Genomic DNA, 15,353 nt, shown 5'->3' with positions numbered 1-15,353 from the left:
TTCCCGTTCGAGGTGAATTTCAGGGAGGGATTAGGAAGCAGGTAACCGATGCAACTGCTCAATAAAATGGTCCACAATTGTTTGTCTCTTTGTTGCAAACTCAAATTGGCGATGGCTGCCCCGATGACACAATACACCACGAAGATTTGGCAGAAAAAGACGATTTGCGTTTTAGGCACACGTTCTCCACACCACACCCACAAGGGTTGTTTTTGTAAATCTTGCACAGAAGAACTAGGTGAAGGAGGAGTGGTCGACGTAGCTGCGTCTGCTGTGTGAAAGGGCATGATGGTCACTTCTTTTTATAGTCGATGACTTGCGAAGCGTCGATCCAAGAATCAAAACTGGGTGGATATCCTTTCCAACGTACTTTGACTTCTTTGATACGTCGTTTGCCCACTTTACGGGTTCTGCGTTCGAGAATGCTTTCGATGTCGTACACGTCGTCTTCTTTTTTGGTGACACGTTGTAACTCGGGCAAATAAAACGTTCCTTTGAGCACTTCTCCGTTCATGTCTTCCAATTTATAGACGGCAGGATGACGGCCATGCACTCGTCCAGTGACGCGAAACAATTCGGTCGTCCAGTTAGGTAGGTAACCTTTGTCGAAAGTGCGTTTGGTTTTGCCAATGCGCACCCAATCTCCTATGGCCAACACTCCACTTTTCTTGGGGACAGCCCTCGTCGGGGACGTACCAAACAGGCGCTCAAACACCAACACTTCGTTGTCGGGAGTCACGTCTTGCGGGGCACGTCCGATGCTTCGATGGTAAGATTGGTTGTACGCTTGCACCAGGTGCGGTAAGATGTCGATGTACTTCAGAGTGTGGTGATGCGTAAAATATTTCCACATGCGTTCTTTCAAAGTGCGTTGAAAACGTTCCACGATGCTGGCTTTGGTTTCGGGATTCTCGGTGGTAAAAAAATGAATGTCACGTTTCTTTAATTCTTTTTGGAAAGCTTGGTTCAGAAATTCGGTGCCTTTGTCCGTTTGCCATCGAAGAGGGTGACGACCGCTTTGTTTCAACACCCGTTGCAGGGCTCGCACTAACTCGCTGCTCGATTTGGAAGTCAAGGGTACGACCCAAGCAAATTTGGAAAAGACGTCGATGACACAAAACAAATATTTGTAGCCACGATTGTAGCTGACCAAATGAGAGACATCGGCTAAATCGGCTTGCCATTGATGATCGATGCCTTCCACTCGGGTGCGACTTCTGGCAAACTTGCGTCGAATGGGTTTGTGTAAAGTGTAGGTAGCTTGTTCTTGTAACCATCGTTGCACTTGAGGTAAACGGAGACTTTTCAGTCGCGTTTTGGCAGCACGATACAATTTTTGAACTCCTGCGTAACCTGCAGGATGGGAGGGATCGTAGTAAATGCTGGCTAAGACTTTTTCCATTTTTTTTGTGTTGGTTGGTGTGTTAATAAGACACCCACTCTTGGAGGATGCTACTCTTTTTCTCTTGGGGTACTTTCTTGGATTGCAATGCTTTGCGTGTGCGGCCAGCAATAGGTGTCGAAGAGGAGAAGGATGTCTGAGCGGGGGATATCGGTTCTTGTTTCACTTCTGTCTTCACTTCTGTCTTCACTTTCTTTTTCTCTTGTGAGGAAGAAGGGGTGGCCATCATCTTTTTAATCCATCCAATTCTGGAGGTAGGTGGTGTTGTTAACTTGCGTACTTTTTCTGGTGGAGTTTGAAACCCTTCCTCTTCTCCTTTTTCTGTCTTGGTCACGGGTACTGGTGGTACTGGTACTGGTACTGGTACTGGTGCTGGACTTTTCATCAAGGTCTTAAAATCTTTCAGAGTGGGTAGAGCTGTTTCGTCTGAAGCTTTCTGGTGAAAGAGTTGCAGTCGTTGCAAGAGTTGACCGTACTTTTGTGATTTTTCTGTTTCGGACAAATCTTGGCGATCCATCAAGGACTGCAATTCGTGTTGTAACTGGGACATCTCGCTCAAATAGGGATTGGGAGGTAAATGCGGGGTGTGTTGTTCTTGCCACCGATGGTATTCCATCCATCGTTTATAAGGCACTAAAGCTAGTTTTCGTCCTTCCATGGGGTTGTCAGGGGTCGATTCTGAGATCTTGGAACTTCCGAGGCCTTTTTATCTTGCTCCCACCAGTCCTCCCAACATGGTTCCCAAGACTCCTTTCAGTATGGGGCCTAACAAGAGAGGTAAAATACCTCCACGTGGCACTAACATCTTCTTTTTTTGACGAATGGGAATTTTCTTTTGAACCATTTGGCGAAGAACGTGACGATGTTTGCCTAAGCATTGTTTCTGGTGTTTGGACAAAGGGATCGTGCCTTTCAAAACGTTCAAACAACATTCGCACACGGTATCGATGACCTCTTTGGAGGCTGTTTGAATGAGTTTTTTTCGTAGGGGTGGAGAAGCTTTGGACGGGACAGATAACATGTCCCTATGTTTGGCTAAACGTGGTGGCAGTCCTTTCCTTTTCTTTCCTTGGGGTTTTCTGGAGGGTGACATCTTTGAGTCTTCAGGAGCACCAAAAAACACTGATACCCGACTTGGTCACAGGCCTTTTTTATACTGGAACGCGTCGCCACTGATTGTCTTGACGTCGTATTAGTTTGAGGACAGGCATGACACGTCGTGCAGGGGTACGTAACGGACTAAATCGAGCCAGTTCTTGCTTGGACAAATCCAGTAAACTTTGTAACATGCCCGATCTTTCTTGAACTTTGATTTTGGGAGAAGGTACTTTGTGAGCAGCAGCCACTGCCACTAAATTGGAAGGTCCTGCCACTGGGGAAGTTCTTTTGGGGGTCATCAACGGAGAAGTTCTTGGTGTGATCAACGTCTCCAAGTACTCTTCAGTTCTGGGTGTCATTAACGGAGAAGTGGACAAACGTGAAGCTGCCGGAGACGCAGTCACTGCCGTGGCAGGTCGTGGTTTGCGAGTGTAAGGTTGCGTCTTGGCCGAAGTGCCTCTCTTGCGGCTAGTTTCTGTGGACTTTTCTTTTTCTGGAGGCTTCTTTTCTTTTTCCGGGGTGGTGGTGGTGTCTGGTCAGAGGAGGGTCCTGCCACTGGAGAAGTTCTCCTTGGGGACCTGGTCTTTTTCTTCTTGGGGATTCGTTGGACTTTTGTCTTGGGTATTACTTTGGGGGCATTAGGATCCCATCTTAAGAGTGAGCGAATGATGACCCCTCCTAGAGTACCGCTCCCTCCAGGTTTCAAAATGATTTGTTTTTTGGTTTGAGTGTCGATGCGGGGATCGGCCATTTGGACCAAAGCGACTTTGTTTCGATCGAAAAAGCGTTTGGTTTGATGAGGAATCTGAATGATTCCTTGGAGTAATTGACGTGCCGTCACCGTGAACCATCGTAAGACTTCTTTGAGACTAGCTTCTAAGACACGAGCTCGTGTTTGTGGATCTTTTTCTCGACTGATGCCATACAAGGCACGAATCAATTTGACGGGAAGATGCGACTGAAGGGACGTCATGTTCGCACTGAGAGTGAGACAGACGAAAAAGGGTCTGAGGTTTTTATAGATTTTTTTATGGGGAGTGAAATGAAGTCGAGGACGGAGACGTGTACAGGACAGGCCCTCCGTCTTGGCACCAGTGGTGAAACAAGTGGGTACGAAATCGCAAATCCTCGGGAGTCGTAGGTTTCAAATCGACGAGTAAATAGGCGTGTGGAGTTTGAGTGGCATCGTCGTACGCCTGAGTCAGCCAAGGCGTTCCTAACTGTTTGGCTAAGACTTGCACTTGCGATTTATCTCGAGGGCTTTTAAACAAGACCACGTAATGCGCATTGAGACTGATGGTGCGATGGGCTTTACTTTGTTGAAACAAATTTTGGGTGATGTAAACGACACTGGAATTACGGTGATGCCCTTTGCGCGTGAACCACAGTTTAATTTCTTCTTCGTCTTCTCCTAACATGTCGTCGAAAATGACCAAATGGGTTAGACGGGAGTCAGAGACGATGCCGTCGTCTTCTTTAGGAATGCCTTCCACAAACACGATGCAATCGCCTTGACTTTCTCGCAAGAGGCTGTACGCCGATTGCCACTCTTTGTAACACCACACGATTCGTTGAGGGGGTCGATCGATCAAATGATGTTTATGTTCGATCAAACGTTTGACGAATTCGGTTTTGCCTGAACCGCTAGGTCCAGCAATGAGCATGTTAAAGGGATGGCGAAGATACAAAGCCTCCCAACTGGCACGATCTAAGTGTTCGTCGATGACTTTGACAGTAGAGGAAGAGGGAGCAGAGACAGCAGAGGTAGCCATGGTGTGAGAAATGTCACTTGTGACACGAAAAACAAACAAGACAAGAGTTTATATACTTTTTCAGAACACGTTTATTGAATGTTTCAAACATGAATACGAAAGACAAAAATGCATAAAAGCCAAAGGCTTAAGTACAAGAATAAAAGGCACATGATAACCATGAACGTGGAATAAACACAAGTGTCTGTACAACATGTTTTGGGTAAAGTTCTAACCAGTTCTATAGTAGGGGTAAGGTCACACAAGTGTCCTCCCGAAAGGGTCTTTCAGGCCTGTCCACGACAGTCCTGTCCTGGGTGACGGGTTCTTCTGGCACCGTCACTAACACAGGTTGAAAAGTAACTTTTTTCCTTGAATAACTCTCGTGCATACTGGCCCACCTCTTGTGTCCAAGCCTCAAAACCCTGGTCTCGGTGATGTCCAACATTTGACTCCTAACCAATCTGGTTTCTTCTTCGTCAACGACATGGTAAGTTACTTCAATGAACAATGAACTATCGATCTTGCCTAGGGTTCCTTTTCATATACAGACCAATACCGACGTGACCGTACGGTAAGGTGAAGTGATTGGGAAGTCGCACTCGCTTCTGGTATACAATTTGATAGACTTTTTCCAAGGGTCGAAAGACGATGTGGTGAGTGGGTAAACGTACAATCTTGTTCGGTTGATAGGTGGTCACTTTAAAGTTTCCATCCTCTCCCGATTGCAAGGCTTCTTTCAATACCCCAAAGTTGACCACTCGACTGGTACGATGATTCAGAGTCAGCCCTTTCACTTTGCACGTCGTGTGCACTTCTCCTTGTTTGTCCCGGTATTCGTAGCCGTAATTTTTGGGGCCACCACTGACGAAACTTAGAATCTTGTCGTCGGGATGCTCGTCTGTCCAGGCTCCTAAACGGTCTCCTTCGATGTTAGGGTGCTGTTGAATCGGGTGATGGATGTAAATGCAACTGTCCGTGTCAAAGTACAGGACGCGTTCTTCTAACAGTTCTAAAGCTTCGTACAATTTTAAGCGAGCATGAGCTGTCACGTAAGCCGCAATGATGACATTTCCAAAAGGGTCGTCTTGTACAAAGTCCAGATCTTCTTCGTAATTGACCAAGATCAAATCCTCTCGAACGACGTCCACGTGTTTCATGTATTTGGTTTTGTCGTGAATCATCTGGAAGTAGCGGGAAGGTTCTGTCAAATATTCCGTCTTGGGTAAACACGGGCGTTGTGCCATTTTACCCCACAAGCAATTTAACATCACTTTGGCAAACGATCGCCTGCCTTCGTTTTTTTCGATGTGGTCTAAAGAGATGCCTTCTTGTGCGTAGTATTTCTCTTTGAATTGTATTTGGTCTTCGGGAGTGTGACACCAGGAAGGATAGCCGCTGGCTTCTTGTTTCAGTTTCAAAAAGGCATCCACGTAGTCGGCGAAAATGCCTTTCTGAGTAGGGTCACCCTTGTGGTACTGTTGTGTCTTGGGAAAGTGGCAAATTTCGTACACTTCTAACAGTTGGTATCCCATGTCCAGAGCTTTGAACAATTCCACGCTGACCCAGGTTCCCGTCAAGGCACGTTCTTCCTGGCTGTGATGGCAAGGTTGGTCCTGGTTGCACGTTTCCGCACAAGTACGGCACAAGGGAAACATCAGTTTGCCTTGACAATGGTGAGGTAAGACGGGATGGTATAGGTTCGTGGGAGGCAAAACTTTACACTTGATCAAGCCTTCGTATTGTCGAATGTTTTTCAGGTCGATGTGTTCCGTGAACAATTGCGGGTGCCCTACAGGAAAGCGACAATATTTGCACACGTAGGGATACAGCGAACACACGTCCAAATATTTGATTTCTTCTCCTTTCTCTTCGTCGGCTTGGTACAGCAAACAGGTGGCATTGGTCCTTCCTCCGTACAAACTATCCCTCGAGTTCAGCGGGTCCATGAACTGGTAACTTTCCACGAGACGTTTAAACTCGGGATCGGTTTTCAAACGGTGATCGTACTCGTGTTCCCACATTTCCACCACTTGGTATCCTTGCTGTTCTAACTTTAGGCGTCGCTGACAAGTGTCCTGGTACAAGTCTTCCATGGTTCGTTGCAAAAACTGATTTTTAGTGTCACGGTCAGGGTAACAGACGGGACATCCGTGAAATAAGCAACCGTTAAACTCGTACACGATCTTGGGGTTTTCTAAGTCCCAGCCATCTACCGAATACGTTCCGATGGTCTTTTCGCCTCCTCCGTTGCGGGCATGCTGAATCCATTTGTCTTCCTTGTCGCACAAGTAATGTAACCAACGTAGGGCTTTGACCGAGTATTGACGCTTGACATAGTGGGTCGTTTGAGGACTGATGACAGCCACGGTGTTTTCAGGCATGAATCGTTGGCGGTACACTAAGGAACACGCTTTGGCAATGGTGCAAGCTTCTTTCAAAGGATCGACCCCTCCGTGTTCCATGAACAGTTCTAGAAAGTTTCCACAGCAACGTCGTAAAGTGTCCACGTCGGAACGACAATACTTTAACATTTCTTCCTGAAAGTCGAAGGGGTCAGAGGCATGAGCCTGGTACCAAGCGTAGAACGCTTCTCGTTGTTCGGTACGCATGTTGTCGGGGTCGTAATAGTGAGCCTCAGGCAAATGGGGTAGAACGGCGTGTTGATTGGCTTCCGTATTGAAAAAGTGTGGAAAGTACCCTTTAGCCATTTCTGTCATTCCAAACGTTTTAGGCATTCGACTCAAAGGCATGGCCAAGTAACTCATCGAATCTTTAAACTGCACTTGTCCCACTTGCATGAAAATGATTTTGGCTCCGTTCAAAATCACTTTAGGACGTTCGGTGCCATGTTCCGTATAGTACCTCAAAAGAAACTGTCCATCGTATCCGGAGAAATTGTGAGCCATCACCGTGGCATGACGATGACAATCTCCGTAACGTTCGATGTCCTCTTGGCTCCACGTCTTGTCGATGGGGTTTAAGACCCATTGGGCAAAATCGGCTAACGTGTTCGGTCCCCGAAAGATTTTTTCACGCCCTCCAGGAATCTTGCTGCAGTGAGGGCAATGACTGAAGATAGGTTCTTGAATGCACTTCTCGCACGCTCGATGAGCCACGCAGAAATTAGGAATGTGAATGCCAGTCTCTTGCATGCATTCGAAATCGAAAAAGATGAAATTGCCTTTCTTCTTGTGACCGTCCTCTTTCTCTGGTGGGGGTTGGTATTTTTGCACGTAACATTCGTGTTCCAAGTCCACGATGTGGTGACAAATGTGACATTTTTTCTTTCCTCAACATACGTGTGCCTTGGCATTGTTGGTAAGTATGGCTTGTCCACACGTAGGGCACAATCTCAGGAGTTGACAAGCACATTTCTTCTGTGAACCTTGTGTTTTCAAATGTTGCTGGTAACAGGCAGGGCTGACAAACGTGCGCAGACAAGTCGAACAAGGCACTGGTTCTTTGCTCAGACAGGGTGGAGAGGCCAAACATCCTGGGCATTTCAATCCACAATTCTTGTGTTGCTCTCGATTGTTATAACCATAATCACATTTCTCACAATAATAACTGTATCCCAGGAATCCGGTGATACTGGTAATGGTATCGAAATGGTCATCGTGATAATAAAGGTGAATGTATTTTCCGTCCTTAAAATCCTGGCCTCGAAACAACAGTGACCCGCGCATTTCTTGAGGGTGCACTTTCAAGGTGTAGCGTGGAGCTAGGGCATCTTGCAATTTTTGCATCTCAGGAATGCCACAGGGTGTGTCTTTGGACAGGCCAGCTTGTTGCAACAGGAGTTCTGCTTCGTTTCGTTGTTTGGTTCGGTTCGATTTTCGAATGTTCTCCCAGGTTCTTTTCCATTCTACCGTGTCGTTCTTGTTGGCATAGGTTCGTCCCACCACGATGGCACGGGCTAAGCACATCTGGTCTTGAGGGTTGTTAATTCGGACGAGACTCTTTTTGGTGTTGCGAAGGTCGTTCACCAGTAGGACCTTTTTGCGTCCTGTCCCTTGAGGAAGAGAGACGTGAGCCATTTTCAGTGTGGCTTTACCATCGGTGATGTCAAACTGGTCATTAGATTGTTGTACGTGTTGAATCTTGTCCATGACTTTGGAAGGGGTTAGTTCTGCGGGTCTGCTAAACTCGATCCAAACAGGGGATTTCAAACCGTCGTGATCTATGGATAGTGTCAAGCGATCGTCTTCTTTGGGTTGACATTGTCGCTTGAGTGCGGTGAGCAAAGAATCCCACATCTCGGTGATAAACCCTTCTGCTTTCTCCAAGGGTACGTCGGCCTTGAAATCTTTAAACTTCACCGTGTAGGTGTAAGCCGTGGTTCTAAATTTTCTAGAGGAGCGCTTTTCCGTCTCTCGAATGGAATAGTACTTTTCAGGGTTGACTAAGGGTGGTGAACTTGGTTTAGAGGGTTCGGATTCTGGTTCACTCATGTCCTCTTCAAAATCACTGGCATGAATTTGTGCCAAGATTTCGGCCCTGGTACGAGGCGATAGATCACGTTTCTGCCTCTTACTTTCTTCTTCTTCTTTCTTCTCGAATGAATGGGATCGTTTCATCTTGAGTGCAAAACGTCAAATGACTCAAGTTCAAACACCATAGACTAATTTATAGTCATGGCAAACCAGCGTATATAAAAAGTTTGTGTCTTGTCCTTTCACTATTCATTTCACTCTCAAACCGAGGAGAATGATGGAAGAGACTACCCAGATGGAACGTTTCGTCAGAGCTTTGCGAGGGGTCATTAGAAAATTCTCTTCAGACCAGCCGACGGACTATTCTCCTTCCTTTCGAGATAAGAGTCAGGATACTTGCTATATCTGTCAGAAGAAAGGGCATTGGTCTTCAGAGTGTCCAGACCGTCAAAAAAGAAAAAAAAACAGGGGCTAAAAAAGACAAAAGTCAAGATACCTGTTATTATTGTAAAGAAAAAGGACATTGGTCTCCAGATTGCCCAAAAAAGAAACAAGAGGAGTCAGAAGAAAAGAAGGATTCTTCAGAAGAAGAGAGGGATTCTTCGGAAGAAGAGAGGGATTCTTCGAAAGAAGAGAGGGATTCTTCAGAGGAAGAAAGAAGACAATTCTATTTAAAAGAAGCAAAGAAACAGGAGAAGAAAAGAAGAAGGGAAGAAAATGAGGAAAAAACGGTGAAGAAATTCAAAAAACAGAGAGACTAAACAAGGAGAAAGAAGAAGTCAATGAACTTTTAATTAAAGTGTTGTGCTGTGAATTGGTTTGTAAAAAATGGATAAAAGAATACATGAATGATATAAGGTAAGTGTCTTTGAGTTTTGATTTTAAAATAAGAAGCTACACTCACGCACTCATACACAGACACGTACTATAAGGGTAAAATGGGTGGGGTTTATTTTTGAGTTATTGGCAAATTGAAATTGTATTTCTTTTCGAGAAATGTGGGTGGCCCTGAAAAGGGCCTTTTTATTTTGGTGTAGGGGTGAGTTTAACCAATCAACTTTAACTGCCTTAAGCCTTTGCCACGGCCAAGGCCTACTTCTGATGATTGGGTTGAAATCACTAAGGGTGGTACGACAGGCTTAGTCACAGGGTTGGCGTGTTTAGCTCGGGAAGGTCGTATTCTCTTCGGTCGTGATAAAGAAGTCTGATACATTTGTTTCAGACTTCTTAACTCCGCTAAAATGTCCAACAGTACCGTAGCCGTTTGATTTTCACCCTCTTGTTTCTTTGCTGCTTCTTCTTCTTGCTGTTGTTGCTGTTGTTTTTTTCTTACCTCTTCTTGTTGCTGTTGCTGTTGCTGTAGGAGAAAAGCTTGTTCCGCTTCCTTTTGTCGTTGCATAAATTTCTCCAATTCTTCTTTCTGTCTCTGTCTAAAATTCTCCACTTGCGGTAATGAAGAAGGTAACGAAGGTTCCGGAACAAATTCTTGCGAGGTAAGAAAATCCACAAAATCCCAATGTATCTCTTCTGAAAGTAAGTCCGGGTTCCCTTGGGCAGTCTCCCCTGCTGGTGCACCCCAATGGATCGTTTTCTGAGTTTCCGTCATGTTGAATCACTGTCGCATAGATTGACTGCTCACAAGCGCTAGCGAATCTATATAGACCAACTGACGTCACAGACTACTCTCTTCGGATTGGATGCGGGCTGACTGAATTTTGTAACGCGTGTTTGGATTGGTGAATGAACTCAATCCGTTTCAATCCTGCCTCTACCTATAAATAAGCGCAGTTCAGTGCATTGATTCACTTGTTCTCGTCGCTTCAAGATGTGGACCGATGTGCAATCTTCTACGCTTGTGTCTTCCATGATGTTCCGGACGGACATACCCATGTATGTCCGATCCAAGTGGACCGTTGTCCACAGGACAAACACCAGCCTGTGGATACGTAGGATCTACGTAGAAAGACAAGGATGCCTGAAAAGAGTGCTGATTTACGGACCAACAGTGAGACGTAGCCTAAGGACAAGAAGAAGACCAATGCGGTACCATTTATGTTAATGAATACATTAACATAAACCCAAAGGCCCTTTTCAGGGCCAGCCATATTTCTCGAAAAGAGATAGCCTTTCCATTGCCTACCCCTTTTTTTAAAATTTAAATTTAAATTTAAATTTAAATTTTAAAAAATTTAAAAAAAAAAAAAAAAAATCCCAAAAGCCCAAACTCTATTCCCCATGTTAATTTCCCTTGTCCCTAGACAGACCCAAACTCTATGTTAAATTCCCATTGTCCCTAAAGTGACCCACGATTTCTCTCCATGTTAAATTTCCATTGTCCCTAATCTGACCCAGGGGTCTTTTTAATGCTAAGTCCCATTGTCCCTAATGTGCCCCACTTAACTACTGTCCCTAAAACACATGATTGGGGCTCTGAAGCCCTCCAGCCCCTCCCCCTTCACTGCACTCCCCAATTTCACCATTCTATGGGAGAATGACTTGCGTCGTGGCTCTGTGTGTGTGTGTGTGTGTGTGTGTGTGTGTGTGTGTGTGTGTGTATGTGTGTGTCTGTGTTGTTAGGCCTGGGAGTTGATGGTATTAACCAAGTGCACTGGAGAAAAATACGGCTCTTTTCAGAGCGAACATATCTATAAAAGAGAAATACTGCTCGATTTGAGTGTTTGTGTTTGTAAGTTTGTGTGTTAATGTTTTATATGTTTTGTCTGTTTTTCCTAACTAAAAAATGTCTTTTCCTTTTCCATTGTGTGTCTGTATGTAAGGATTTAGTGGTTTATCTATAAGTACTTAATATACCTGCTTTGCGTGATAGTGACACTTCAAGAGAATGAATGAAAACTGGAAAAAGGTACAGGACAAGTTTATGAGGAATGGGCATCCAGACTGGATTCTCGAGGAAATAAAGATGAATATGCTGCAAAAACCGAGGGCAGAGTGAACGTAGAAGAAACCAAGCAGCCCCTTTCAGGGCCACTCATTTGATTAGAAAATATATACTCTTTTAATATTGCCAAAATATTTGTTTGTCCTTGTGTTGTATAAATATTGTCTCTGTTTATGCTGACCACATCCACACTTTTGATCCTATAGATATTGTAGACCCTATAAACACTTTTGACCCACAAGTGCCATTCCCATGTCAAGCCTATTTACCGATTTAACATAGGATTTCCCGTATGAGCCCCCAAGTGCCTCTCGTACTTTCTTCTATTGAAAATCCCACTTGACCACAGTAGTTACATACCACTACTTAGGCTATTTGCTGTAACGGGCATGGTTTGGTTTAATTACACATCAATGAGATACGGGCAGTATGAGCAGAATTACATTTCGTTGCCTTGAATGCTACACCGCTATATTTGTATGACGTCATTACATGATATTAGAGATCTTTAGCACACAAAAAACTATTGAATAATTTTATGCAAGTTCATAACCAATGGTCATTGATTATCGTAGCATACAAATCGGTTCGTAGTTTAATAATAATTTATACAACCAGACGTGATGAACAAAGCTAAATTAGCTATAACGTTTATCTACATATTTTCATGCTAAACATTTTGACAAAGACATTTCTGTCGTATCTCAGTATTATTTGTTACATGAATAATTTGCCTCTTGAAGCAGTTTTGACTGCATTTGTTAAAATCTTTTTTTCAGGCAGTACATACAGAAACGAGTGCCCTATTGAATACAAATTACCACTTTACTTGATGGTGGGAGGTATTTTTGGGACGCTGAAGATTATAATTCTCCTTTGCCTAAATCACCATGCTCACAGCAACGAGCGTTTCGAGGGAGAAAGTGACGTCGACGATGAAGTAGAAGATTTAGTTTTGTCGCGTTCTTTAAAATTTACCAAAATTATTTTGAATTTTTTCCTAATCGTGTGGTTTTGTTTTGGAAATTTCTGGTTGTTTTCTATTTGGATTCCGAATTTTAGCCAGCCACTGCATGAGCCGAGCAATTGGTGTCATCCGGTACTTTTCTGGTTTACTTTTTATCAAATATTGTTCACTTATGCATTTCTTTTTCAACTTTTGATCTTGGTTGTTTTTCTCTTTTATGAGTACTATTGTGGACTTTGCAGTGAAAAGAGAGCCATGAGCTAAAAAGCAGAACAAAACGACCTTAAGCTATTCAACTATTAGTGGAAGAGTTAAGAGGTGCACGTATTCGTTGAAAGGACACATGTAATATAATGCTATTTAAAGGACATATGTAACAGAATGCTATTGAAAGGACACATGTAATATAATGCTATTTAAAGGACACATGTAATATAATGCTATTTAAAGGACACATGTAATATAATGCTATTTTAAGGACACATGTAATATAATGCTATTTAAAGGACATATGTAATATAATGCTATTTAAAGGACACATGTAAACGAATGCTATTTAAAGACACATGTAATAGAATGCTATTTAAAGGACACATGTAATAGAATGCTATTTTAAAGAATAAAATATTTGTGAAGGAAATTCTAATGCTCGAGGATGATTTCTGTGCACTCGTTAGTTCATATTGGTGTTATCAGACGATGGGTAATGCAAAGTGAAACCATTGCTTGATGAAATTAATTTCAAATAAAATGTAGGTACGGACGAACGTCTATAAAGATGTATATTCCAATTAGAAAAGAACGTAGATAAATAATATCAATGTCCACTTCCAATTAGATAAACACACGTTCAATTAGACAACCATAGGTCCAATTAGACACACAAATGTCCAATTAGACAAACACACGTCCAATTAGACAAGCACATAACGCTGTGTAGGTAAATAATATCAATATGCACTTCCAATTAGACAAGCACACGTCCAATCAGACAAGCACACGTCCAATTACACAAACACACATCCAATTAGACAAGAACACGTCCAATTAGACAAGCATACGTCCAATCAGACTAGCACAAGTCCAACTAGACAGGCAAACGTCTAATTAGACAAGCACACGTCCATTTAGACAAGTTCACGACTAATTAGACAAACACACATCGAACTTGACAAGCACACGTCCAATCAGACAAGCACACGTCCAATAAGACAAGCATATGTCCAAGTAGACAATCACATTCCCAGTTAGATAAGCGCACTTCCTATTAGACAAGCTCACTTCCAATTAGACAAGCACACGCACACTTAGACAAGCACACTTTCAATTGGATAAGCACACGTCCAATTAGATTAGCACACTTCCAATTTGACAAGCACACGTCCAATTAGAGAAGCACACGAACAATTAGACAAGCACATTACGCTTTGTACGTAATTAGCATCGATGTGCAATGGGGTTGATAAAGGTCAAATAATAAACACCCGTGTTTTGTATTTAACACTATTGTTGTACATAAAGACTTTGGTAAACGTTTTCGATACTTATTTTAAACACGTAATAATCAGGTAAAGGAAGCTATATAGTTCATAAATGAAAATATTACTTTATGGGTTTCTTACAATTTTGAAGGCTTGCCTATTTTCATTTCGAGTCAAATATATATACCTGACAATTTAAAAATGCTGCCGAACAAATACAAATTTATTATTTATGTTATTTCTATCGCCAGTAAAAATGAGTATATTGAACAAATGGAAATACATGGTCTTGCTAGCTTTCCGTATTAGAAAAAAATATATTTATAATTCTTCTAATAAGTTTGCACGTCCCCTCCGTCTCCCACATGTTGGTTTTCCGGAATATTAAAACCTTTTTAAACATATTTTGTATGAAACACACACACACACACACACATCCACTAAAACACACGTACCTTTTCAAGACTAAACTCTTCAGTACTAAAGTGTTGTTCTTTCATAAAGCTAAAGTTACAATTGGGCCTAAATATATGATCAAAATGGCAACTGACTTAGGACACGAATGATAGTTATAAGGGTAGTTGTCGGTTGACCCACCCTCCTCCAATACATTAATTTCTCAAATACTCTTTAATTAATTGCGACCGTTAGTAGCGTTTGATACACCAAAATGTTCTGGGCTCTGCATGCATGATCCTTTTTGTCAATGTATACGCTAGCGAACATCGTAGTATAGCCCAGTGGTTATGATTGCAGAATCTTTTTTAATGAATATTCTTTGTGGCTTCATATTTTTGACGCTTATGGAGAGAGAGAGAGAGAGAGAGAGAGAGAGAGAGAGAGAGAGAGAGAGAGAGAGTCATTTTATATTATGGTTATCAATAAATGCCAGTTGAAATATTTTATGTCTGATAGAAACTCTGTAGTTTGTTCAATACAATTCTGAATCGATTACAATCAGACTGTTTTATTTGTGCTTTTTGCAGTGTGTTCACAGTCGTGAATTATAAATAAACTTTGTCAGTCAAGATCGATATAGATTTTTGAATTTTCCTACGCTTGATTGAATTATTATTGTTAGCGAGTGCCCATTTTTTGAGTTACTAATTGTGCTCGTAATGATGGCACGTGTCGATATATGGCAAAAAATTACACGAGTCTAAAGCTTTAAGGGTAAAATCTGAATTTTCATTATTAGTTAAATTTTAATAGCTAAGCACAACGGTATAAGTATCACAAGGGCATACCATGGGGTCAGTGGAAACTAGAATTAAGCCGCTATCATGGTTGTTTGACGATATGGGGTCTAAGCATATATG

The 15,353-nt window shown here is 42.6% G+C and overlaps 1 protein-coding gene across 1 annotated transcript in view; it reads left to right on the top strand.

Moving 5' to 3' along the window:
- The window catches only part of LOC149796385 (uncharacterized), an 83,864-nt gene extending 68,800 nt beyond the window's left edge, over positions 1-15,064 (top strand). Inside the window, exon 4 of the mRNA XM_089961063.1 lies at positions 12,366-15,064. Within this exon, the coding sequence (XP_089817189.1) occupies positions 12,366-12,817 (452 nt within the window). The 3' untranslated portion in view covers positions 12,818-15,064. The remainder of the gene's footprint in view (positions 1-12,365) is intronic.
- The last annotated feature ends 289 nt before the right edge of the window (positions 15,065-15,353 follow it).

The sequence above is a fragment of the Sinohyriopsis cumingii genome, chromosome 6 (assembly GCF_028554795.1).
Source record: "Sinohyriopsis cumingii isolate HCF-2022 chromosome 6, ASM2855479v2, whole genome shotgun sequence".
Taxonomy (NCBI): Eukaryota; Metazoa; Mollusca; class Bivalvia; order Unionida; family Unionidae; genus Sinohyriopsis; species Sinohyriopsis cumingii.
Note: the sequence above shows the minus strand (reverse complement) of the source record. Positions and strands in the feature narration are given on the sequence as shown.